The sequence below is a fragment of the Bombus terrestris genome, chromosome 5, assembly GCF_910591885.1.
Source record: "Bombus terrestris chromosome 5, iyBomTerr1.2, whole genome shotgun sequence".
NCBI lineage: Eukaryota > Metazoa > Arthropoda > Insecta > Hymenoptera > Apidae > Bombus > Bombus terrestris.
Genome location: NC_063273.1, coordinates 5,718,293 through 5,743,698, shown reverse-complemented (window position 1 = coordinate 5,743,698; position 25,406 = coordinate 5,718,293). Strand labels below are relative to the sequence as shown.

Sequence of the window (25,406 nt, the reverse complement as noted above, 5' to 3'; positions counted from 1 at the left end):
CATACGTATAATGTAAACATATATTATCCTATATGTACTACATGTACTCTTTATACTTTATCTTAAGCCTTAGACCGTATATGGTCTAACCTTTTTTCATATGTGTATACTTGACTACATACAGACATATGGCCACAGTGGTAGTTGCAAGAGGTCACATACAGACCATACAGTGTAATCTTGAAGAAATGTAATATTAATAGTTAATGTAATGTCGATGTGTTATTTTATATGAATGAACAGAATTTTATATTTCTTCAATTTTTTCTTTTTAAATAAATATATCTAGTTTCTTAATGAAATAAAATAAATATGTAATTTTTGAAATAAACATACATATAAGGTTAAGATCCAGTTTTTGTACTAAAAAAAGTTATATTTCTTTTCGAAATCAGGAAGATTTAATCTTTAAATGTTATTGATAGCTTAGTTCATCTGAGAACAACGGTATATTTAAATAAATAAATGTGTCAAAATGAGGACTAGGAAAACATTAGCTATCATCAGTGCAGGCTTAATTCTTGCCTGCTGTGTTATGATATATTTAATAATGGATTTAACACTTTTTCCACCTGGACAAGGGTCTAAACTTTCTGTTAATGATGTAAGTTATTCAATAAATATCCATAGATTATAATTTATATATAATAAATAAAAATAACTTATTGTTTTATATTCTCAGAATCAATGGCTACACTTTGAGAATAGATTAGCAAAGTTAGAAAAAGATTTCAATAAGCATCATGAAGTTATGAATGCTTTAAGGGAAGTGGCTGAAGCAAAACATTTTGTACCTATAGACCATTCTATAAATCGTCCTGATCAACCTATGCCATCTAGTTCTTCCCATTTAGGAAAAGTACTTAAATGCAATTTTAACATACAGAAAATTCCTGAAGTTGACATTCAAATGTTAGAGATGTATAGACAATTAGAGTTTGATAATGTGGATGGTGGAGTTTGGAAACAAGGATGGGATATCACATATGATGAGAAACAATGGCATCCAAATAGAAAGCTGAAAGTATTTGTTGTTCCACATTCTCATAATGATCCTGGTTGGCTTAGTACCTTTGAGAAATATTATACTTTTCAAACACAAAATATATTAAATAATATGGTAACAAAATTGGCAGAAGACAGAAGACGTAAATTTATTTGGGCAGAGATATCATTCTTTCAACTTTGGTGGGAAAGTCAGTCTAAGATTACTCATAATTTAGTTAAACGTTTAATTCATGATGGTCAATTAGAAATTGTATCAGGAGGTTGGGTTATGCCAGATGAATCTGTTTCTCATTGGATGTCTCAGCTTACACAACTTACAGAGGGTCATCAGTGGTTAAAATATAATTTAGATTATATACCAAATTCAGGTTGGGCTATTGATCCATTTGGTCTTTCTCCAACTATGCCATATCTGTTGAAAAAGGCAGGATTGGAAAATGTACTGATACAAAGAGTTCATTATTCAGTTAAAAAAAGATTAGCTAAACGAAAACAATTAGAATTTCGTTGGAGACAATTATGGGATAATGATGGATCAACAGAAATCTTTACACATGTAATGCCATTTTATAGTTATGATGTGCCACACACTTGTGGCCCAGATCCAAAAATATGTTGTCAATTTGACTTTTATAGACTACAAAATTTTGGACTAAGTTGTCCATGGAAAATAGCTCCAAGAGCCATAACTAAATCAAATATTGCAGAAAGAGCTACTCTCTTACTGGATCAGTACCGTAAAAAATCTCAGCTTTTTAAAACTGACGTGGTATTAGTACCATTAGGAGATGATTTTAGGTATACTCATTTTACTGAGTGGGATGCTCAGTTTAATAATTATCAAAAACTTTTTGATTATATGAATCAAAACTCACAAATGAACGTTCAAATTAAATTTGGAACATTAAGCGACTACTTTGATGCGATCAGGGAAAAACACACTTTAAACGAATTTCCTACTTTATCTGGCGATTTCTTCACATATTCCGACAGAGATGATCATTATTGGAGTGGATATTATACATCAAGGTACACTCAAATTAAAATTAATCATAATAAACTATCAACAACATGTTTATTAAAAATACATTTTAGGCCTTTTCACAAAAGATTAGATCGTGTATTATTGAGTTTACTAAGGGCATCGGAAATATTAACTACTACAGCTTGGACTAAAGGTAATGACAATTTAGTAGAAGGTACTCTTGCACAACGTTTAAGCAAGGCAAGAATGTGGCATTCTTTGTTTCAACATCATGATGGTATTACTGGAACTGCCAGAGATGAAGTTGTTATAGATTATGCTAAGAAGATGATAATGGCCTTGAATAATTCTGCGCATGTATTACAACAATCAGTGGTTCATTTACTAAAAACTCCACAAGAATCTCCTGTTAATGTAGATGCTGTATATATTTCACTTGATGAATCTAGGTTTGAGAAAAATTTATGAATATTTTATGAAAAGTAATAATTTTCAAAAATAAATAAAATAATAATTGTAAAAAAACTCATGTTTTAATGCTTTAGATTGCGCCATACCAGTGTAGGAGACAAACATGTTCTAATATTAAGGGAGGAAAATCCTTTAAAAAAGGTTATTCTTTATAATTCTATTCCAAGACAAAGAACAAAAGTACAGACATTGGTCGTATCCACTCCGTTTGTTAAAGTTACCGATCGTATGGGTCAACCAGTACAATGTCAAATTTCTCCAATTTGGATTGGACCAGCTGCATTAACTGTTGCTAGATATGAGTTATCATTCTTGGTTACTGTACCTGGATTTGGTATTACAACATACGTAATTCACGCTTTGTCGAAATCATCGTTTCCACCGTACGTAATTTCATTTTTTAAATTATTAAATATTTATTTTTACAATTCAACCTTTTACTATTTATTGTATGCAGGGAAGTGCATGTTGCAAACATAACTGTTTTTAATACAGATATAAACCTTCCAAAAATACCAGGTTTTAATCAAATTCAAGTAATACCAAATGCACAAGAATTTTCAATTACACAACGACCAGAATTATCTGCATCTTTTGGAAAATCAGGTCTTCTGAAAGCTTTAAGAGTCAGTAACATAACAGTACCTGTTCATTTAGAATTTGTTAAATATGGTACCAGAGGTTCTGGTAAAGATAAAAGTGGAGCTTATTTATTCTTACCTGATAAATCAGAACCAGATTTAGTATATATGGACAATAAATGTATTATACACTTAATAACTGGACCCATTGTATCTAAAGTATTTGTAGAATTTGCACATGTACGTCATACTTGTATATTATACAACTCTCCTGGTACTGATGGACTTGGTTTACGTGTTCATAATGAAATTAACATATCAGAAACGCAAAATTATGAACTTGCTATGAGACTAAGTACAGATATAGCTTCAGGAGACCAATTCTATACAGATCTAAATGGCCTTAATGTAAGTAAAAATATCTAAAATATTCCATCATCACTAGTAAATATGTTTAAGAGGATGATTATTATTATTTAGATGATTAAGCGTCAAAGATTTCCAAAGCTTCCTACACAAGGAAACTATTACCCAATGGCGTCAAGTACATACATAGAAGATAAGAAGCTTCGACTAACAGTTGTAACAGCACAACCATTAGGTGTAAGTTCTATGGCACCTGGGCAAATTGAAGTATGTATCTAATATATCGTTCACTCGTGTAAGAATATATAATATATACGCACTGTACATATATAATATTTTTATGCAGATTATGCAAGATAGACGATTACTTCAAGATGATAACAGAGGACTTGGACAAGGTATAACTGATAACTTGTTAACAAATCATATATTCACGTTTGTTCTTGAAAAAAAGAAGTCTTTTTGTATATCTTCGACACCACCAACAAATCACCCATCAGGTGTACTCTCATTATATGGCCATTTAGCATCGGAAGAACTATTACATCCTATAATTGCAATGCATCCGCATAATTCTTTACCTTTTAATTTAAATGCGTATTTCTCGCCACTTCGTTACGATTTTCCTGCGGATCTAAGCGTTGTTAACTTTCGAGTATTTCCTATCCCAGAAGGAGCTGGTAAAGGTATTGGGATGGTTTTACATCAAGCAGCTTTAGACATGTGTTGGAATGATAATTCTTATTTGCGTTATTTTAATGTTTCCGAATCCGTAGAAGTTGATTTAACAAAGTTTCTTAATTATATAGATGATTGGGTTATTAGTAAAGCTCCACTTACATTCCATAATGTAGGACCATCGTTGAAATCGCCTATTGTTAATTTATGTCCACACCAAATATTACCAATCTTATTTCACAAGACACAATCTTAAACGTAAAATTTAATGATCACTTAGACTCATTGAAAAGAATTAAGATTTCTGCTCATTGTTCCACTATCAACGGCCTTACTCAAAATGATATAGTCCAATTGATCAGATGCTGGTGGACTGGTTTTATCCATCTTGTAGCTGTAACAATATCAGTTGGAAAAAATGATTTATAATTACAATTTAGTGGATACTGTTATTTTTATATGCTTTTAATTCCGTATTGTTATGAAATTTTTCATACATACATAAGATATTTACATAAGATTTTACATAAGATATTTTTTCTTACTGTGATCTACTTTTTATCAAGAAAAATATTTAATTATAATATTCAACAGAAAAAAATATAAAACATTTTTTGTAATTTTGTTCATTGTCGTAGATATTTAATTGATATCATTATTGATTATCATTATCATTATTATTATTATTCATATTGTTATAAATATGAATACAAAAATACAGAAACATATTCTTGCAGTTATACTGAAAAATAAAATGTGGGTTTTTACTTATAAAATAATATCTTAATATTACATCTCCATGCTAGTCGTACTATTACTTTAGAAAATGTAATTTTATACATCTGTATGTATATACATCCTAAGTATTAAAAATTCTGTAATAAAGTTAATGGTGTAAATATCTATTTTCCTTATATTAATTTTTTGTTGTATAGTTATTAATTTATATATCTCAATAAAATTATATCTATATATTTATAAATTATATCTTACTTACCCGAGGGAATAGAAAAACTGCATAGCTGATGGGTTAAGTTTAAGTACAGTCAGAACTACTTTACGCATCTTGTTTTCTGATGCCATAGCTTCAAGAGCAGACATCATAAAATGGCCAAGTCCTTTTCGTCGTATTGTAGATTCCAACTGCATTTCATAACTGAAATCCAATTATAAAAAAAAATTATAAAATAAAACTTGTCATCTTCTGTAAATTATAATAAAATATAAGATATACATACCAATACAGTACTTCTTCCCTATAATCTATATCAAAACGAAAATGGGAAAATCCTACAAATTTCTCATCGGAAGTTGCTACTAAATACCAAGCTGTTGGCTCTGTTAATTGTTTTTGTTTGGCGACTGAATCCCAACCCCAATCACTTTGTTCATACAGAGATTTCATATTACGTTCCATAATATCAAAAATCCAAAGAATACATTTAGGTTGTGCATCTATGGCTTTCATGCAAGAGAGTTCAATAGTTTGATTATCCTTTGTCATATATTTATGAAAGAAATTTAAGGGCTCTAAGGGATTTTTCACGGAGTTTGCTTTATCAACTAAGCTTTTAGCAATAGCTTCTTTTTCAGCCAGAAGTTGACGTCTTGTTTTCCTTTTCTGTAAAAAAAAATAACCTAATAAATAATTGTGTATACATGTCGTATATAATGTTTTTTAAGATTAAAATAAAATTGAAAGTAAAACAGATATTATATTGAGTGTTATTATGATAGATTAATATTCCAATAATAAATTATTTTACTACTTTACATCGTTAAACAATAATAAAAATGTTTCATAAGATAGTTACCTTCATGATAATTATATTTCCCGCGTATATTGAGTAATATGATTTTAGGCTATATTCTTTCTTGTAACAATTATGATATGAAATTAACCAATTCAGTTTATATAAGGTGAAAGTATTGGAATTATTCTATAATTTCAATGTACTATATAAATAATATATCATTTATATAAATAGTAAATCTTAAATTACGATCTTTTAACGGGAATTGATGTCTTTACTTTTTTATAAAAAGTTAAATATATTGTATTTAATAAGTATTATATATATAATAAAATGAATTATAGAACAGTCTCTTGGGAAGATTGACACATATAGTGCTTTGTTACAGTAACAGCTTGTAGGATTCGACAGTACTAAAAGCCTATGTGTTTGATTAAATCAACTTATTGAAAGAATCGGTTGTGTGGTATAGCGTGCAAGATAACATTGTGTATCATTATATGATCAAGTGCCGTGCATGTGTAATGCTTTTATAATAGTTCCAAAAAATATTTAGCAAGAAGAAAGCACTACGAATTTATTGATAAAATATCTTTATATGTATACATATATATAGTCATATATCTCAAATGATCATATACATCATTTATAAGAATACGAATTTTGACATCTCAGATTAATTGAAAGCAATTTTAACTGGTTGGCAACAAATGCATATTGTATCTTGTTGTTAGTATCTAAAAAAATATCTATATTATAATATTTAGTATAAATTCATGATTATATATTTCATTTATTTATCAAATTGCTATGGTTAAGTAATTTAATCATCTATCATATATACATTGTTTTCTTTGTATCATTATTTGAATAATAACTAAATGTAATAAAATTTGATAAATATTGTCACCTTTTTGAATTCTTTATGTTTATACTGATATATTTTTCACAATGAACAATATATATTTTCAATAATTATTATTATTATTTTTTATTTCAGATATTGCAGTTAAATATTGAGGAATGGCTGAAAATACTACTGCATCAAATGCAGAGGAAAAAGCTATTTCCTCAGCTATGACACAATGTTATGAGAATTATATCATAGTTGATGTTGGTGCCAATCTTACTAATAAAAAATATAGCAGAGATTTAGATAGCGTAATTCAAAGAGCAAAGGATGCAGGGGTACAAAAGATTATGGTAACAGGTGCAAGTATTCGTTCTAGTAAAGAGGCACTAAGATTAACTAGGATATATCCTGGTACTCTTTATTCTACTGCTGGTGTGCACCCTCATGATGCAAAATCATGGGAAAATCCTGATACTTTGCAAGAACTTGAAAGCATAGCTAATAATCCTGAATGTGTAGCAGTAGGAGAATGTGGCTTAGATTATAGTCGTGATTTTTCTGATCCTGAAACACAACGTGCTGTATTTCATAAACAAGTAGAACTTGCATGTCAATTAACCAAGCCACTTGTAATACATGAAAGAGGTGCTCAGACAGATGTTCTAGAAGTTTTGAATCACTATAAAAATTGTTTACCACCAGTTTTAATCCATTCATTTATCGGAACTGCAAAGGAAGCACAAATTTATTTAGACCATGGTTTTTATCTAGGAATTACAGGATATTTATGCAAAGACAAATCTGATAGTGGAATAAGACAACTATTGGAAAAAAGACTTGCACCTCTAGACAGAATATTAGTAGAAACAGATGCTCCATTCATGTATCCTAATACTAGAGCCAGCAAATTACCTGTACATGTTAAAGATGCTCTAACTGAACGATCCATGACATTTCTTCATCGTTACTGTACTTTTCAACGTAACGAACCATGTGCCTTACCAGCAATAGTGGAAATGGTAGCAGCATTTATGCAAATTGCTCCAGAAGAGGTTGCCTTAGCTACTGCTTTCAATGCTTTGAAATTATTTGGTCTAAATCAGTGATATTAATAATTGTTTTTTATTCAGTAAATGGTGCTACTGGGTGCTATTTTACATTTTAATTATTCTGTTATCAATATATTGTCTATGTTTAAAAGCATTACTTGTGTGTTTATCAAAATATGTCTTTCATAATAACAATACCAACTTACATTTGTATAACTTATCAACAATTATAGGAGAGAAACATGTCATGAAATACATTATTTATACATTAATAACTATTATCTTCGATATATATGTTACTTATATTTACATTATTCCTATGCAAAAATATTCATCTATACAAAAGTTCATCAATAAATTAAAATTAGTACTATATAAATTATTTGATTTATAATACAAATTTTGTAGAAATATATTATGAAATATATAATTCTGAAATTATACATTTTAATTGTTGATGTTATAAATATTTTCATATAAATAAATTGTTACATAAATGAAGAGTTCATTGTAAATATTTCTTTAAACTTTTGGAAAGTCCTAGTTTTAATAATATTAACATCTTTGAATAGGCCATTTGAATATGTCTACTTTTATTAATGATAGAAAAAAATATGTCACATCAAACTTGCATGGTGTTGAGAGACACATAATTTGATGTAAATAGTTCTTTGATAGGTAGACCCGTAGAGGTCATATGAAGGTCAATTCCGTTTTTTTTAGTGGAACTATATGCTTTTTTACGTGCCATCTAGTAGAGTGTTTTAAGACGCGCACAATGATGGCGCACTATAATTTGAAGTAATTAAAGATCAATTGCAAGAGAAAATAATTTATTTTACGTAATGGTGATGTTTTACTGTACCAGTACATTGCTAGTTTAAATGTTAAAAATAGTGATCTTGACCATCGATGCTCATGTTAATACATTCTTTTTCTGGTTATTGATATTTGCTGCTGTACATTTGCTGCTTTAATTTTCCCCTTAAATAAAAATTCGCGATTAATCTGGACGAAGTTCGATATCCCGTGATTGATTTCTCGCAACGTTTTAGAGCATGTATTAATGGTTAAGGTCACCACTTTAAGTATTTAAAGTAACAGTGTACTGGTATATTAATAAATTACCATTACATAAAGTAAATTATTCAACCGTTCCCATAAAGTAAATTATTTTCTCATGCAATTGATTTTAAATGACTCTGATTTTGTCTGGTCATTGTACACATCTTAAAACACTTTACTGGATGGCATATAAAAAAGACATCATTCAATTAAAAAAAACTACTTATCAAAGATCTACCATGCAAGTTTGGTCAGACATACTTTTTTCTGTCATTAATAACAGCCGAGATATTCAAGCAGCCTGTTTTAGGTGCCTCACCCTGTATATTAAAATATGTTAAATATATTATTAAAACAAATATATTTATCTTAATTTTATAATAAAAATACCATAATACATGGAGTATGAAAAATTATTTTGTTTATTTTTATAATTTTTTATAAACAATTTATGAATTACTATCATTTTGAATTGTATTGTTTCAATTGTATGACTTTCTGAAGATGTAACACCTTTTCTTTATCAGAGAACTTCTCCCAGAGGTAAGGGTTTATAACAAAGGAGTGGAAACCTGGTAATGTTTCTATTATTTTTAATTGTATCTTCACTGTAGATAATAAATTTCCTTTATTAATAGAATATGCCTCTATTGGGAAAGCGAAAAAGAGAATTCTGTAAATTTAAATAAACATTATTTTTGGATCAATGGAATAATTATTAAATTACTTCAAAATTATTTCTTACTTGCTACATTCTGTTAGTGATGCTAGTTCTTCAACAAATGTAATATTATCATAATAATTAGTATTCATAAAAGAGCCATCTGGTTGTATGACAACAACATAATCTAAAATAATAAAAATCAAAGATTTGAAGCTGCAAATCATTACAGTTAATGTTTGGTTATGAATATTCACAAATATGTTTACCAACAAATTCGCCGAATTTAGTTCTTAAACCACTTTTTATGTATTCAGTACCTCCAACAGCTTCTTTTAGACTATGTATTAAATAAGGTATTTCACTACTGTCACGTTCAATTTTAGTTTCATTTAATTTGCTTTCATCTGGCACAAACCCATTATATTCAGGATAAAGCTGTTTTACACACCAATATAATTTTAACACGGATAATGTAATATCTTTTACAAAAGGAACTGAATTTTTTTCACAGAGAGAATTATATAATATGAAAGACTTTTCTATTAATTCCGGACAATAAAAATTTAGTGAAACTAAATGGAAAGCAGCAGACACTGTGTTAGGTATTGAACAATCTATAGCGATAGCATGATTTTGTAATTTTCTGCCTATAGTTTCCCAATTATGTGGTATATAATCAGCAATAATAAAGCCTTTGATAAATGTATTGATACAATATCTTTCTAAAATATTTGTATTTTTAAGACATTTTTCCACTAGACAATTTAAGAAAGGAATATTACTAAAGCGTATATTATTTAAATGCTTTAAGATGATTAAGTTTTGTTGGAAAGTAGTATTGCTAATTAACACAGTAGAACATAATTTATCTATTAATGCTTCATTATAGAACTTCTTTTCTCTAGAAAAAGAATTACAAATAATATAAATATTTGTACGATATAAGTAATTTTAATTATATAACACTTACGAATTTAGAACTTTTTCAGAAATGCAATGAAGTAAATGCTGGATTTCATTGAAATTAAATCTATTACAATTATTCAATATCATATATTGTACATAATGCAGAAGTCGTGTAGAAGATGGACACAACTTTGGTAAACTATATATTGCATTAAAAACTGGTATTACATTGTCTAAATTTATTCTGTTTGTATTTTTCTGTAAAATTTGAAGAATATGCCTTTTTGTAGGTAAATTATTTATCATAGAACAGAATTTAAGGACTTGAAACAAATTAGTACTATCTGAATTAAGTTCAATTTGAGCTTGCTCTTCTAAAGCATAAGGCAATGCACGAAGTAAAGATTCAGACAGAAATGATTTTTCCATATTGTATAACATACTATATAGAATCATTATCTGTCCAACTGTGAAATCATTCAAGAAAACACGTATCATTTGAAGCAATGTTTGAATTAATAGACTGTTAGCCGAAACATTAAAAAATAGTAAACATCGTAAAATGTTTATAGTATCATATCTGCTTAAAGATCTAACATCTTTCAATATCACTTTACAAATATTTTCAAATCCTTTGGAATTTGTGAAGTCCATCTGATCTAATCTTTTATTTCTATTGAACTTTTGATATAAAATATTTATAGTTCTAACAGCAGTTTTTGCATCCATATTTTTAACATTTTCTTCAATATATTCCATAGTGTTCTCATTGTTCAATATCTCATTATTTGTCACTAATTTTTCAACAACTGAAACATCTATAAAACATATGATATGTATACATGATATATAAAGATTGTAAAAAGAAGACTAAAAACTTCATTACCGTGGCTTGATATTGTACTAAAATTTGATAAAATAGTCCATTTATGGAGTATCATTGGATCTTTCACTAATGTTCTAATAATCTTATTCATTGTATATACTCTTTTTATTCATTATAAGAAAATCACCCAAAAAAGAATATTAACCATTAATTTAAAGTATCGTAAAAACATACAAGTGTAGCATAAATCATATAATCTGAAGCACGATCTTATAAACAGCTCGCGACACTTGCCAGGAAAATCCGCTCGTAGATTGAGTTGTATCTAGTCCACGATCATATTAAAAATTGAATAGTCTAGTTGTGAAAAATCAACATGAAAGGTCAACATTCTTTAAAGGTCTGCATTTTTGCCTAACAGACGGAGATGAGTACAGTATCTGTAATTGTATCTTATTTGTCTAAGCATTCTAGCATGTCATGCATACGTAAAATGAGAACCCCTTGTCTTCCATGTTGATTTTTCACGATTCAATTTTTGAACGGTTTTCTCTAGTAAGTGTCGATACCTGTTTATATGATCATGATTCAGCCTCGTACAAACTAATTTTCGGTGAAATTCAGTTCAATGCTCATATGTGTGGACAGTCATATAATGTTTATTTAATATAAATTATATAATATAATGTCATATATTGTTTATTTATATGATTGGTGCGGACCAATTAGATGATGGATAGGAGCAATATGGCGTCAAATAATACGTAAAATACCTTAAAAATGCTCAGTTTGACAACTTAATCATAACCTTTGGATTATTGGAGTCCTCGCTGTAAAACTTGTTTTTTGGGATTCTATACATCAAAAATTATAAGCTTGCAAAAGAAAAGTCAGTAATTTTTGAGCCTTTAAAGTAAAGTTTAATTGTATTGTCAATATGTGATGTATAACTGAAATACTTTGTGCACTGTGCTTATTTTTTATAGTAAGTAAATTTTAAAAACATGTCAAGAGAAATAAGGACATTGGAGATAAATAAATACATTTTATCAAAATTATGGTATACGTCTCTTATTATTTACCGGAGAAATAATAACAAATTTTTTTTTTCACAATGTAACAATGATATTGAAGATTTTGTAGAATCAAAAACTCTGATTACAAATTTAATGTAAGTATATATAATGAAATTTTATATATTAAAAATGTTTCATTTATCATATACAATATATGTATATATGTAAAACTATCTATAATATCTTCTTAAACCATTTAAAATAAATAATAACTTTGTATCATATACTTTTACAGTCATTCTCAAAATGAAAATCAATATCAATGGATAACTTATATATTATTGCATAAACTTCTTAACAATATAGCTTTAGATATTAAATATGTAGAAAAACCACAAAGTTATGTTCAAATGATATATGCTTTGCAATTGTACAAAAATTTGACAATATATTTACAACAGGTATTTTAAAATTAAAATAATTTATACAAATTTATTTATATATTTTATTTCAATTATATTCATAATTTATTTTATATTATGCATTTTACAGGAATTATTAGCATTCTATAAAAATAGTTTAGAACAAAGAAGTTCAGAAGATTTTGAGAAAATACAGAGTGGATATTTTATACTTTTGAAACAAAATGTTCGTGATAATCCATTTATTACATGTTGGATTCTTAACGAATTATTGTTAATTTATCCTAAGTCATCAGTTAATATTATTTATAATTTACAAAATTTTTATTTTTTGCTGATAAAAGAATTGATGGAATTTGAATTATCTAAACAGAAATCAGACAATGACAATTATTTTGGATGTATATTATGTATTATTTCAAAAATGAATATTGTTGAATTTAATGATCCTACATTATCAAAATGGCTTTTTCCTATTATGTTGAAAACTAAAAATATTCAAGATATTGAATTTGCATTGTATTCAAGAACAGATCATCACTTTTTAAAAAAATGGTGTACTTTTCTCAGTGAATTTTATATGCATTCCAAACCTAATAACAATTTGAATCATGTATTGAAAATTCAGAAAATATTGTTTCATTTTTCTTCTGCTTCTGCCCCTATTCTAAATAAGAATAATCTTATAGAAAGAATAAGTAATAATAAATTACATTGGATCATAGACATTTTGGTAAGTAACAGGATATAAATTGCTATATAAGATATTATAAAATATTTGTATGTAATATTAATATTTTTTTAGGACATGTGTTATACTTTAATGATAAATGGACGATATAATGATGTTTCATTAATACTATCCTGTACATTATTAAAAGCATTTTGGCCAGTTTTGTTATTTAAAGTTTTGCATGAGTATTCGCAAGAAGAAATATTTTTAAATAATGCTAAGAAAGATTATGATTTCATATGTAATTCAATTGAATTTTTAATACCTAAATGTAATTTTGATGTATTATGTGATCCCACATTGAATGAATTACAAAATGTACTGTGGAAAAATGTAAAAATTTTGAAATATATCCTAAACTGCAGAAGAGAAGATATTAAAACAGATAACATATATCATGATGAGATAACAGAGACAACTGACTTTCAGCAAAAGCTTTCTATACAGCAGATATTCACTCTTTTACAACATTTTGATAGTCTTTTAGTATTAAAGATGACAACAGATATATATGAACAAAACTATGAAAAAGTAAAAAATTTATTAAAAGATGTTTGTGAATCTGAAAATGTTTTCATAGCATATTGTAGCATTTTAAGTGCTTTGAAAGGTATCTTATTGTGTAATAGTTATGATGCAAATCAATCTATTATATCAAAGTACTTTTTTGATATGAATCATTATATAAAAATGTTATTTCCGCTTAATCTACGAATACAAGTAATAGAAAATATATTTTGTTTACTTTTTTTGCGATATGAAGACTTTGGTCATACACAAAAAAATTATGACAAAAGCTATATAAATAAATCCCATGAGCAATTAAAATTCGAAAGTAAGTGGATGAAACAACATCTAGAAGGTTTTATTTGTAACAAATATGCTGTGAGAGATATATTATTCCACTTAGAGGATATTATCTCAATAACAGAAACTGCATGCACAGAAGAATCTGTAGAAGAAAAAGAACAAATTCAAAACAATATTGCTTCTATCAATGCAGCAATAACAAATGCTAAATGGAGATTTGAACTTTATACAACTTCGGAATTTGCTAAAAATATTAATATGAAATATGAAAATAAAAGTTACTTATCTAAATTTATACCTAAATCTTTATTAAGTGGAAAGTTACCTTCCGATTGTTCCAAAGAAAAGATATTTTTTTATCAAGAAAGTAATATTTCTGATGGAACAGAGACAAGATCTAGTAATAGTTCTGAATCAGAACTAGTACATAATACTAAATGGCGAAAACGTTCTAATAGTTTAGTATTAACAACAGATGATATAACAACTAAAGACATCATCCATAAACCATTATTTGTGAACTTTATGTTAGCAACAAAAGAAAGCTTAATTATTAGATGTTTATGGAAAAATGATTATGCAAAAGCACAAGATATCATAGAGGTAACTTTATTAATATAATTTATTTATATGTTTTTTATTGCACTTTCTAATTTTTTATACATGTCTTCTTCAAACTCAGTAGGCTCGTATTTAGTCGGTCCTTTTTCTTCTTCTTCTTTTCTTTGAATTTGTCTGAATATACCAGGAGGATTACTTGCATAATATTGCTTTGCAAATAATATTCTTTTTTTTGGAAAACAAAATTTAAAATGGAAACACCAACAACACCATCCTATAGATCAATGCATTGGCATGTATTTAAAGCTATTCTTATTTTATGAAATCTTTAATAATATAATTTACCTCTATGGCACCAACAAGGAACTGCAACACATACATAAATCAAAAACCAAACTTTAATAGTTAGAACTATTTTGTGTAACGTTCTCTTAACAATACGTTTATCTTTTTGTTGTTCATAATTGTACATTAAACAATTTAGTGGTTTAATATGAAATGTTCCAGTTAGGTTTGTACAATTTTTGAAATCAACTAATTTTTGTAATATCTCTTTAGGATGTTCTTCTAGTTTTCCCTCATCAGTAAAGTTCAAAGTTTCGTTAGAATTTATATATTTTTCAATTTGCCCTTCATATTCTTTTTTGAACTGATCATAGTCATAGGCTTCTTCTCCTGGTTCTGTACTATCAGCATATCTAAGATCTTCTTCAAATATGTTTGCAGAAATTGATCTTTTATTCTTATTGATATTAGCAGCAACATTAGTTATCTTTGAAAAAGAAGAATTATTTTGCAAATTTTGAATGCCTGTCTTTTATAATCTGAAAGTAAATATTAATAAAGCTACATTTTTATAATTATCTAATGATAAACTAGTAGTAATTACTTTATCAAGATTTTCCTTAAAACCAGCAATAAATGGTGCATCATCTTCCCCTATATTAGAGTTCTCCCATATTTTTGATTTTAAATGATAATGTATATTTGTATGCTGTATTTTATTTATGGTTTCATGTTTGTTATAACTGTCTACATATGAATGTAGTGGTCTGTATCTATTTTCATCTTCTATATAAAGATTTAAATTTCTTAATTCTTTAGGCTGTATCATTTCATTTGCACTTTGTTCATCGTAATCTTTATTATCAGATGCAATCTCGAATACTTTTTTATCTCGTAAATTGATCTGCATATAAAAAGATTAGTAAAATGGATTGTAACAATAGCAATAAATAAAGTATTAATACTCAACTTTATGCAATGGTAATGATAAAACAGAAACATTCAGTAACAACCATATAGAAAATACGTTTTGAAATAACATATTTAATTAATGTCTATATTAATATGTTCTGATTTTTAAGACATGCAATATGAAAAATACCCAGCTAACTGGAGAAGTGCAGTTTTCCAAAGCATTACGTACACTTAAGGAAAATGTATGTAAACAAGCAAATACATTGAAAAATAATGATCAATCTCCAGAGAACTCACAATTTTCTACACTAGAGGTACACAGTAATAATTAATTAATATAATCTATAAGAATAATAATTAATAGTAATTAATCTTACAATAATATTTTTGTAGAATATAAGGCTAGTTACACAAGAGGGTATAAAATCCTCTAGACAAACTAGTCAATTTGAAACTTTTTTGGTATCTCAAGAAATGAATTTGCGATTATTATCTATGGAAATTCTCACCAATAATGAAATATTAGCAATATGCGCTTTAGATTTGGCTTTAACAATGAGTCAAACTTACCCAATTTCACAGAATCTTTGTGAAATTGCAGTGAAATACTTAAAATTGTGTAAAACATTCGATAATACTGAATATGTATACTTCTTTCATAAATTTTGTCAATTGTTATATGAAAAGAAAGATGTGGCTTCTGTAGAAGATATACTCTGTGATGCAAGAATTCCATTATGCATAAAGGAATGTAAAGAAAAGGAAAACTTTTGGACTGATATTATGATTAATCATCATGAATTTAAAGAATCGCAGACTGATAAAGATACAATTAATCAAATATTAAAAGATAGTAATTATTTGCCTGGTTTAAAAATACTTAGCAAAGTAGTAACAGTTGCTTGCGGATCTCGGAAATATATGCAAAATATGTGCTCTCACTTACAACTTTTACATTCAATTATTCCAACTGAACATACAATGTCTACAGTTTCTGATTTATTAAAGATTCCATTACATTATTATTTTGGTTACCAAATATTTGAACTTAAAATTGAGCCACAAAAACTTGAAGCTATTGCACGTGATTTACAAGTTAATTTGTCGTATAGTATCCTTACAAATACTTGCCCTAAACTTTCTTATCGAGAAGATACAAGTTATACTATTATTAGTAAGGAAAATGGATGTATTGTTTTGAACAAAGCTTCATCTAAGTCGGTGTGTATAAAAAATTTTCAGAGAATTGTATAACAAATTTAAATAACCAAATAATAATAATATCTTAATTTATAGGATTTAAATTACAAGCTTCAAAGACCAAATCAATGTGTTTCAGAGATATTAACAGAATTGTTGCAAATTTTGCATAATTTAAACGTGAATCAATCCCGTCTGGATCCTGATGTTTGTAAAACTATTTTAAACTACTCTGAAATTCAAACTGTACTAAAGAAAACGTCTCGTCTTGCAAGTTTAGATTTGAGCGAATTATCTGTGGGTAATGAAACATTAGCATTTCTTTTGAATACATGGAATCTGATGTTTCTACATACTGCTTTAACTATTTGGGGAAATCGTCCTCCTTTTAACAACTTACAGCATGCAATTTCATTAATGTCAGTTGGTTATTTAATTGGTGATTTGGGTTTAGTAACAATTGCTGCACTTAGATCAAAATTATTAAATAACATAATGTTAGATAATAAATTTTTTATACAAGTTGAAGAACTTAATGAACCAGCTTGGCAAGATTTGGACATTACCCATGATCCAAGGGTAATTTTTGTAATGGCAAATGAATTTTTAGGGTCACCTCGTATACAAGTAAGCTATTTTTTCTGTATGACTTATTAAAAATACTTATATGTTTATACAATTTTTTATTAATGTTTATATTTTTAGGTCTATAACCCAGACTCATTGGATGAAGATTTATCTAATGCTTTTCATGAATATCTAAATTATTACTCATGTGAGAAGTCTACTCAAAGTATAGAAAAACAAAAGATAATGTTACTTCCAAAAATTGTAGAACAATATCAAGCTTTCATTTCTCAGAATTCGAAAAATGATTTACAGATAAGTAATAACAGTAACAAATTCTTTTCAATAAATGATTATTTTAAATCTTTTAATGAAGATATAGTTATACAGTATATGCCACTTTCCTACTCATACAATGTAATATTGAAATATTCAAATTATTCTAATTCATATAATCATAAACAGATTAATCAGTATAACACTACCTGGAAAAATCATAATATAAGACCAAGTTTATTACAATACTTAGAAGGCCAATATTGGGTCGTTTCGTATCTTTTACAAAGGATAAATAATGAAAATCCTACTATTTTAAGAAACAGTTGTGATAACTTGAAACGCATTGCATGTCTTGAAAATCTTTTAACGTCATATTGGACGAAGGAATTGAAATTATTATTTGAAAATAATCAAACTCTTGCAGCCATATCCGAGGCGATATCAATACAAAAATTGTGGTCTCATTTTGAACTTATGTTAAAGGAAGGTGAATTGGATGCTTGTTTGAGACTTATAAATGCTTTACCAACTCATATTGCTTTAAGCAGTGAATTGCAATGTTTCCGAGATAAAATTCTCAGTCACATAATTTCGAAAGAAAAAGATACATTCAACACGGTGATATTGCAATATTTATATCAAATTAAAGATATATATATATTAAGCCAGACAGTATTGTATAATGTTAACAAGTGGCATATAAATATTTGTGAAAATGCATTACTTCATACAGTATATCATGTAGATAACTATAAATTACCTATACATTGTAAGTTACAATTGAACGAAATTTTGCACAGAGTGCTAATTTTTCATAAAATGCTTCCATATTGTATAATTAAATCCAACGAAATTTCGTATAATATTGCTTATTGTACAGAAAAAGTTGACCCATTACAAATTATCAAATCACTAATCAATGCAGATAAATTTGAATTGTGTTTGGAATGGATGGAATGTCAAGCATTTTCTTTAGAAATACATCCTTCTGTAACACAAGATTTTTTAATTGGTTTTTTAAAAAATGAATCTCAAAATTTTAAACAAACTTTAAAGGTATATTAGAAGATACTCTAAAATTAATATTATAAATAATAATTTTCAGCTTTTAATAAAGTATATTGTTCTTTCTAGTTTTTTCAGGCATTACCTTTGGATCAGTCAATTAAACTTTGCAAGGTTGTCTTAAAAAAATTAGAGTCTATTGATTCATTAAGATTTATTTGCAATTATTTATTAAAGTATTGTAAAGCAACAGAAACTATAAAATATAGACGAACTCTATTAGGAATTGACATTTTAAGTATGTTAAATGTTCAAGAGAGACCATTATATATTCATCTTATCAAGGAACCGTTATTAATGTTAGAACAATTGCTGATGAATTGTAAATTTGAAAGTATTCAAAGGATATTAAGTAGAATTCAAAACAAATTAAATCAAACGAATATCCCAAGAAGTAGCTTTGACAAAATTATAAGATTCTATGCTCGAAAGTCATTGGATTGCCGTGTATCTCTACAATGTGATTCTATTGAAAACAAGCCAAAAAATGTACAACATTCTGCTTTAGAAGTAGAAAACATTGAGTTTGTTATGCCTATAGTAGTTCCTACCAAAGAAGAATGGATACCTAATGATAAGGTATTTAAAATCGCATGCATTTCTTTTTTAACATTACTATCTTTATTAGTTTGTAACATTTGAGATTGTTCTAAATGTTTTTTGTTTAATAGGCCAGGAAATGTAGTTGCTGCAAAAATGTTATATTTTCAATGTTTAATAGACGACATCATTGTCGTAGATGTGGCCGGGTTATTTGTGCAACATGTTCTCAACATCGCATGCAAGTATCTGGTTATCCACCCTCTGTACTTGTTCGCGTATGCAACGATTGTAAACGGCAGACCGCATTACAAATGCACACTTTTCAAGGAACAGAGTCCACTCCAAGTAGTGAAATATTTGATTATTGGCGATTAACAAGAGACCAGAAACACAATGATACTATCAGAGAAGAATTTTCATTTGAATATGCTCCAAACATTTCTTTATGTTTAGCTATTCTGAATTTGCATTCCGAACATCAAACATATGCTAGGTAATAATAACTTTTAAATATTACTTAATTTATTTCATAAGGCTTTCTTGTAAGGATATGTAACAAAATGGATATTTATAGTTTTCTATTAGATTGTTGTGACGAAATGAAACGTCTTCTACAACCTGTTAGTGGTGGTAAAGTAAATCCTGAAGTTGATCACACAGTTATTATTAAAATGATACGTTCCTTATTAGTAGCTGCAAAAGTTAAATGTGCCAAGCTTGGTCTTAATACGGGACTAGCTCATTGTGATCGTTTTCTATCACAAGTAGATCTTATTGCAAGTCTTATTCAATTTGATTGTTTACATTTAATACCTTCTGATAGTCTACATGATCACACCTTAAGAAAGTTGAGAGATCTTTTAATTAAAAAAGAACAGTGGACTCTTGCTTTAGATGTAAGCACTAAAGCAGGTTTAGAATGTTTAGATACACAAGGAGTTTGGGCAACTTGGGGTAAAGCATGTTTAAAAATGGGATATTTTAATCAAGCACGGGACAAATTTTTCCACTGTCTTGATAAAGTACAGTCTGAGAATTTTGATGATTGGGTAATTCTGTCATATCCAGAAGAATCAGAAATTTTGAGCAAAGATGGAACTCAGAAGCTAATAAATGAAACTAATAAAAACAAAGAAATTAAAGTGGATGAATTAAGCACAAAGAAGATAGAATTTTCAAAAAATCGTCCATTAAAAGATCCGCCATTACTTATAGAAATCCTACAAATATTGGATAATTTAAGCATATACAAGCAATATGTACAGCATCCTCAACAATACAAGTTCAATACCTCGCAAGAAATGCTAAATAATTTTGGAAGCTTTAAAATCGCTAATCAAAGACAGCTTGATATTAAAAATACATCTGTAACGGTACAAAATATTTGTTATCATGAAAGCATTTATTATTTATTAACTTATGGAAGTTATAATTCAATTTTAGAGTTCTTTTTAAAACACGAGGAATTTGATAAATGTCTCATTTTTACTTTAGAAAACAATTTGGAACCCGATTTATTTTTCAATGCAATTTACTTATATTGTTTAAGAAATGGAAGTATTGACAAACTTCATGAAGCAATGATGAACAAGGATTCAAATTTATTAATTTGGAAGAAATATTTAATATATATTTGTCATAGTTTAGAAAAAAGGCAATACTTGAATATTTTATATCATTTGCAACTTTTTATGAAAGATTTTATACGTGCTGCAATGACTTGTATCCGCTTTTATCTTAACGATGTAAGCAACTATTCAGATTTAAATGCTAAAATTAATTTCTTATTCGACGCCCAAAAACATTTGGAATCTGAGTTGCAAATTGAAATTTTAAGTCGTAAAAGAAAACGAAGTACGAGCTCCATGCATAGCAATCAAGGAATTCTAACAATGGAAATGGAACCATCAGAAATAGATAAACATATAAATTCAATTTCCAGACAAATGGAAATTACAAAGTTTCTAGCAAATTGTGAAAAAGAGGGAAGAGCTCCTATTCACTTTTTAAGCGTGTTTCCAAAAAAAGATTCTAATAATTCTTCTAATCTAGAAATTCCAACATTATTTGGTGATCAACAACAAAAGATTGACTTGGCTGTTTTAGCCATTCTTTGTGGACGGAATATTGAAGAAGGATTTGGCATAGCATTTAGAATAATCCAAGGTCTCTTTTTGATTTATATATAGTCTAAATACTTTGCAACTTTACTTTCTTATCTAAATGATACTATTATTTTAGATTACAATTTACCACAGCAGAAAGTGTATTCTCTAACTGGACACATTTTGGGAATGAAGAACAATATTTCCGCAATAGAACAATTAATTAAATGTTGCCATACGTCTGGGATTGCAAATTCATATATTATATCAGATTATGTACTGACTCACTGTGTGAAGTTGTTATTAACTCATCAACATGGTGAAACTAACTCACTTTTAAAAAATGATATTTATAATCTTATTAAATTAATAACTGACATAGAACTTAAAGTAAGACGAAAAATTGCATACACAAATGGATTTCCGATCATTTGCAACAAAGTTTTTTCATCCTTCTGTTTTCAGATAAATGCATATATTGAATGCAAGCAATTAAAAGCAGCCTACCTATTAGCTGTGAAACATTCAAGAGCACAAGATATAAGAAAAATTTTGAAGGAATCCGATAGGCTTGGTCGAAATGCTATTAAAGCAATATGTATAAAATGGCTCCAGCAAGAACCAAAATTATAATTTTAGGGTAATCTATAAGAGCGAGTAAAGGTGCAATATTTCTCCATTTCGTTTTTTTATTAAAATAAGATATTTTATGTACCTTTCCTATTAAATATTTAAAAAATAAAACTTTTATAAATCCTTTTAAATGATTATGTCTAAGTATTAAATACAAAAGTTGAGATTCTAAGTACTACATAAATGTTTTTAAAATAATATACAAAAACATTTATATTTTGAATGATCTTTTCATTTTTTATTTTGCAATTAAAACATAAGATATATGTATTTAATTTTCAATAACTTAATCATGATTATATTAAGTAAATGTATAATATAATCGTAAAAGAGAATATAATAATAAAGTTAAAAGAAGTTATTATTAAATACATTACTAATAATAAATAATATTTGACAAATTGACATCTCTTATTATAAGGATAAAATATTATACACTTCCAAAATAATACTTTTTATAGTTTTTTTCATATATTTTTATAAATTCATTTTATTATTTATAAATATTACATTTGTATATCATTATAAAAAAATTATATGCTTGTAAATAAAGAAAAGAAAAAGTATGTTCAGAAAATAGATATTTCAAAACAATTATGGAATGTATATATGAATCTCAAATTCTATAGTATAAACTATTATAAACCTATTACAAAATATTAAAAATATTTCAATTTATATATAATAATGCATTCACTATGCACTATACCAAAATGTACATCAAATATAAATATCAAACTGTATTGTACTGTATTTTAATCATATATTTTTTCATTGTTTCCTATTCTTAGACATTATAGAAGTATAAACCTCTTCTACATTATATGCTCCAAGGTGTTTGTTTATGTTTCCATCCTGCCATATTCTTTTTCATGTTCATCATGTATTAATGTTAATAGCTTTTCATCATATTTTTGTGCAAATGCAGCATCAGCGCTTTTGATTGATAAAAGCAAAAAATCTTTTTCCTGCCGAGACCAATTATAACTCCATTCTCGAAAAAGTTTTACACGACATCGAAACAGAGTTGGTCTGTCATATTCAAAGTCCTCGTCATTTCCTAAATTTTCCATCTTAGATATCAATCTATGAACAAGACCCACAGGTCCACATTCTTCGATAAGTATATCCAGAAAGTCATTTCTTTGCATTTCAGACCATTCTTGAAACCATTCTATTACATAGCGTAGTTTTGCTTCATTTGTGAGTATGGTAGTCATGTTCTACCTATAATAAAATTCCAGTTAATTAACATAATTAAAGATGGGAAAGTTATAATTACTTTGTAACTATATAAAAATATATTTTTTTACCACTCTTTATTAACAATGTTTTCTTTAGTTATTTTCAGATTATTGTTCCTAACCATTACAAGTTTTTATTTGTGAGCACACATAATGTTGTGACGATACATTATAGGGTAACGATTAATGCAAAAAATATAACATTTAAATGCTATATAAATTTTACAATATCAAAGAACCCTTACAAAATTATTAATCCGTTAGTTTAGATTTTTTAGGGTTAACTTCAACTGCGTCTTCGAAATCCGAATCGCTTTCTGACGCTAGCCGATCTAAAACTGACAAGAATAAGACTATTAGTTTCTACAGGCTTTCAACTAAAAAATTTTTTATTCTTATTGACTTTTCCATTTACTTCCTGTATCAATAAAACTGTCTTGTTTCTCAACGAGGCTAGTTAAAAAATCATTGATTTCAATTTGCGTGGCATTCAAACAAGAAATTAAGTGATTCAGATTACTCGTATCTACACTATTATTCTTTTCATAAATACATTTGTCGCTTTTATAAATTTGTACATGTATACTGGTATTATTCATTTTGCTGGAATATTTCTAACAATTTTCTTTCACGTAAAAACAAATTTTTATAAATACCAAAGACTTGACTCAAGAAAAGTTCAATTTCTACAAATTAAAGGTGTGTTACATTTCATTACGACATTTCTTTTACTATATAAATTTTTAAAAGGAAGTATTTAATACCGATATAATGAATTAATTACAATATATAGAATTAATTTTCCTATTCTGAAAGCATTTATAAAAATATATAAAGCGTTACAAATTTTCAATAACAGACCATACATGTAATTGTGCAAAATTTGGGGCATTTCGTCGTTAACATGTAAATTCTCCATTATATTAAGTTTGTTATATCATTGTCGTTGTCGTTTAGACAGACCGAATGATCGAATACTGACAGCGTAAACGTGTTACATTACTACATTTGACAAATCTTAAAAACATATGTTGAAATTACCAAAATGGTTCTACTAGAAAATGATACGGTAATTTTTTATCTATAAAACATTATATATATTACTTCGAAAGGGTTTTATATTAACTTTAATTTTAGTTTTTAGTGGAATTAACACGACTTTTCGATAAATCTCGACTTTCTGGTTCTGTAGTACTTACTATTAAAAGATGTAAGTATTTATATTGTTATTTTATAAACATAATTGGAAAGCAAAATTTTTATTTGTAAAATGCTGTCAGTTAATGGACACAACAAACCAGTGCCAAGAGAAGGCAGGCCTGCGTTACCAACACCAACTGAATTTCTTTGTTTAGTAAGAGCTACATTAAGATCCAAAAAGATTTCTACTGTTGTATGTATTGTGTACTTTATAATGTAATATTTACTATTTTAATTGTCATTAATGAAACCTATCAGCATTAATGAAATATATTTTACATTTCAGATACATTCTAAGGACGTAAATAAGTTCCAACAGGCATATTGGAATTTGTTAAAGTCAAATATCAATGGCCTTAAGAAACTAAAAAAGGTTAAATCTGCAAAACCTAAAGTTCATTAATATTGTGACAATTCAGTGTTTGACATTTACTTATTATATATGCTATTAAAATTTTTTGTATAACACAAAATATATTTTCCCTAATGTATAATGCAATACTGCCTAAGAAATAAATCACAATGTAATAATTTACAACATAAAAATACATGTCAATACAAATACATTGTTAAATTTTTGTACGTAAATATATATAAAATATAATTATTATCAATGCGAGTA

At 27.4% G+C, this 25,406-nt stretch overlaps 7 protein-coding genes and 1 non-coding gene across 10 annotated transcripts; 4 read left to right on the top strand and 4 right to left on the bottom strand.

Annotated features, from left to right (window-relative positions):
* Positions 1-141: 141 nt before the first annotated feature.
* Positions 142-4,501, top strand: LOC100646824 (alpha-mannosidase 2). Its single transcript, XM_003395562.4, has 7 exons — positions 142-604; positions 683-2,037; positions 2,104-2,442; positions 2,539-2,847; positions 2,922-3,453; positions 3,526-3,678; positions 3,758-4,501. The coding sequence occupies exons 1-7, from the start codon at positions 476-478 to the stop codon at positions 4,343-4,345; spliced, it is 3,405 nt and encodes a 1,134-aa protein (XP_003395610.1). The 5' UTR covers positions 142-475; the 3' UTR covers positions 4,346-4,501.
* Positions 4,134-6,037, bottom strand: LOC100647060 (N-alpha-acetyltransferase 40). 2 transcript variants are annotated; one of them, XM_012308681.3, is made up of 5 exons: positions 5,904-6,037; positions 5,328-5,710; positions 5,087-5,245; positions 4,425-4,483; positions 4,134-4,340 (listed from the first exon to the last, which is right to left on the bottom strand). In XM_012308681.3, exons 1-5 carry the CDS (start codon positions 5,907-5,909, stop codon positions 4,327-4,329), a joined length of 621 nt encoding a protein of 206 aa, XP_012164071.1. In that variant the 5' UTR covers positions 5,910-6,037; the 3' UTR covers positions 4,134-4,326. The 2 variants fall into 2 exon arrangements, with proteins under 2 accessions (XP_012164071.1, XP_003395612.1); XM_003395564.4 differs by having other exon boundaries at positions 4,134-4,483.
* A 398-nt stretch (positions 6,038-6,435) lies between these two features.
* LOC100647180 (3'-5' ssDNA/RNA exonuclease TatD) lies at positions 6,436-8,059 on the top strand. The gene is made up of 2 exons (XM_003395565.4): positions 6,436-6,572; positions 6,844-8,059. Exon 2 carries the CDS (start codon positions 6,867-6,869, stop codon positions 7,800-7,802), a length of 936 nt encoding a protein of 311 aa, XP_003395613.1. The 5' UTR covers positions 6,436-6,572; positions 6,844-6,866; the 3' UTR covers positions 7,803-8,059.
* Positions 8,060-9,209: 1,150 nt separating this feature from the next.
* Positions 9,210-11,664, bottom strand: LOC100646944. Its single transcript, XM_048405821.1, has 6 exons — positions 11,501-11,664; positions 11,267-11,367; positions 10,445-11,198; positions 9,741-10,375; positions 9,556-9,658; positions 9,210-9,483 (listed from the first exon to the last, which is right to left on the bottom strand). Exons 2-6 carry the CDS (start codon positions 11,355-11,357, stop codon positions 9,273-9,275), a joined length of 1,794 nt encoding a protein of 597 aa, XP_048261778.1. The 5' UTR covers positions 11,358-11,367; positions 11,501-11,664; the 3' UTR covers positions 9,210-9,272.
* A 107-nt stretch (positions 11,665-11,771) lies between these two features.
* Positions 11,772-23,083, top strand: LOC100647293. The gene is made up of 14 exons (XM_012308685.3): positions 11,772-12,095; positions 12,193-12,377; positions 12,518-12,683; positions 12,775-13,377; positions 13,450-14,790; positions 16,116-16,262; positions 16,342-17,169; positions 17,245-17,775; positions 17,854-19,050; positions 19,129-19,638; positions 19,731-20,095; positions 20,177-21,768; positions 21,844-22,097; positions 22,173-23,083. Exons 2-14 carry the CDS (start codon positions 12,211-12,213, stop codon positions 22,338-22,340), a joined length of 7,869 nt encoding a protein of 2,622 aa, XP_012164075.2. The 5' UTR covers positions 11,772-12,095; positions 12,193-12,210; the 3' UTR covers positions 22,341-23,083.
* Positions 23,084-23,182: 99 nt separating this feature from the next.
* LOC110119142 (uncharacterized protein C14orf119) lies at positions 23,183-23,560 on the bottom strand. Its single transcript, XM_020863028.2, has one exon. It carries the CDS (start codon positions 23,558-23,560, stop codon positions 23,183-23,185), a length of 378 nt encoding a protein of 125 aa, XP_020718687.1.
* A 135-nt stretch (positions 23,561-23,695) lies between these two features.
* Positions 23,696-24,141, bottom strand: LOC100647416. Its single transcript, XR_007224059.1, has 2 exons — positions 24,000-24,141; positions 23,696-23,922 (listed from the first exon to the last, which is right to left on the bottom strand). It is a non-coding gene; the product is annotated as an uncharacterized LOC100647416 (transcript).
* Positions 24,142-25,403, top strand: LOC105665744 (signal recognition particle 14 kDa protein). Of its 2 annotated transcripts, none has more exons than XM_012308687.3 (5): positions 24,142-24,283; positions 24,444-24,653; positions 24,722-24,794; positions 24,865-24,977; positions 25,071-25,403. In XM_012308687.3, the coding sequence occupies exons 2-5, from the start codon at positions 24,630-24,632 to the stop codon at positions 25,185-25,187; spliced, it is 327 nt and encodes a 108-aa protein (XP_012164077.1). In that variant the 5' UTR covers positions 24,142-24,283; positions 24,444-24,629; the 3' UTR covers positions 25,188-25,403. The 2 variants fall into 2 exon arrangements, with proteins under 2 accessions (XP_012164077.1, XP_048261780.1); XM_048405823.1 differs by having other exon boundaries at positions 24,144-24,283; positions 24,542-24,653.
* Positions 25,404-25,406: the final 3 nt, after the last annotated feature.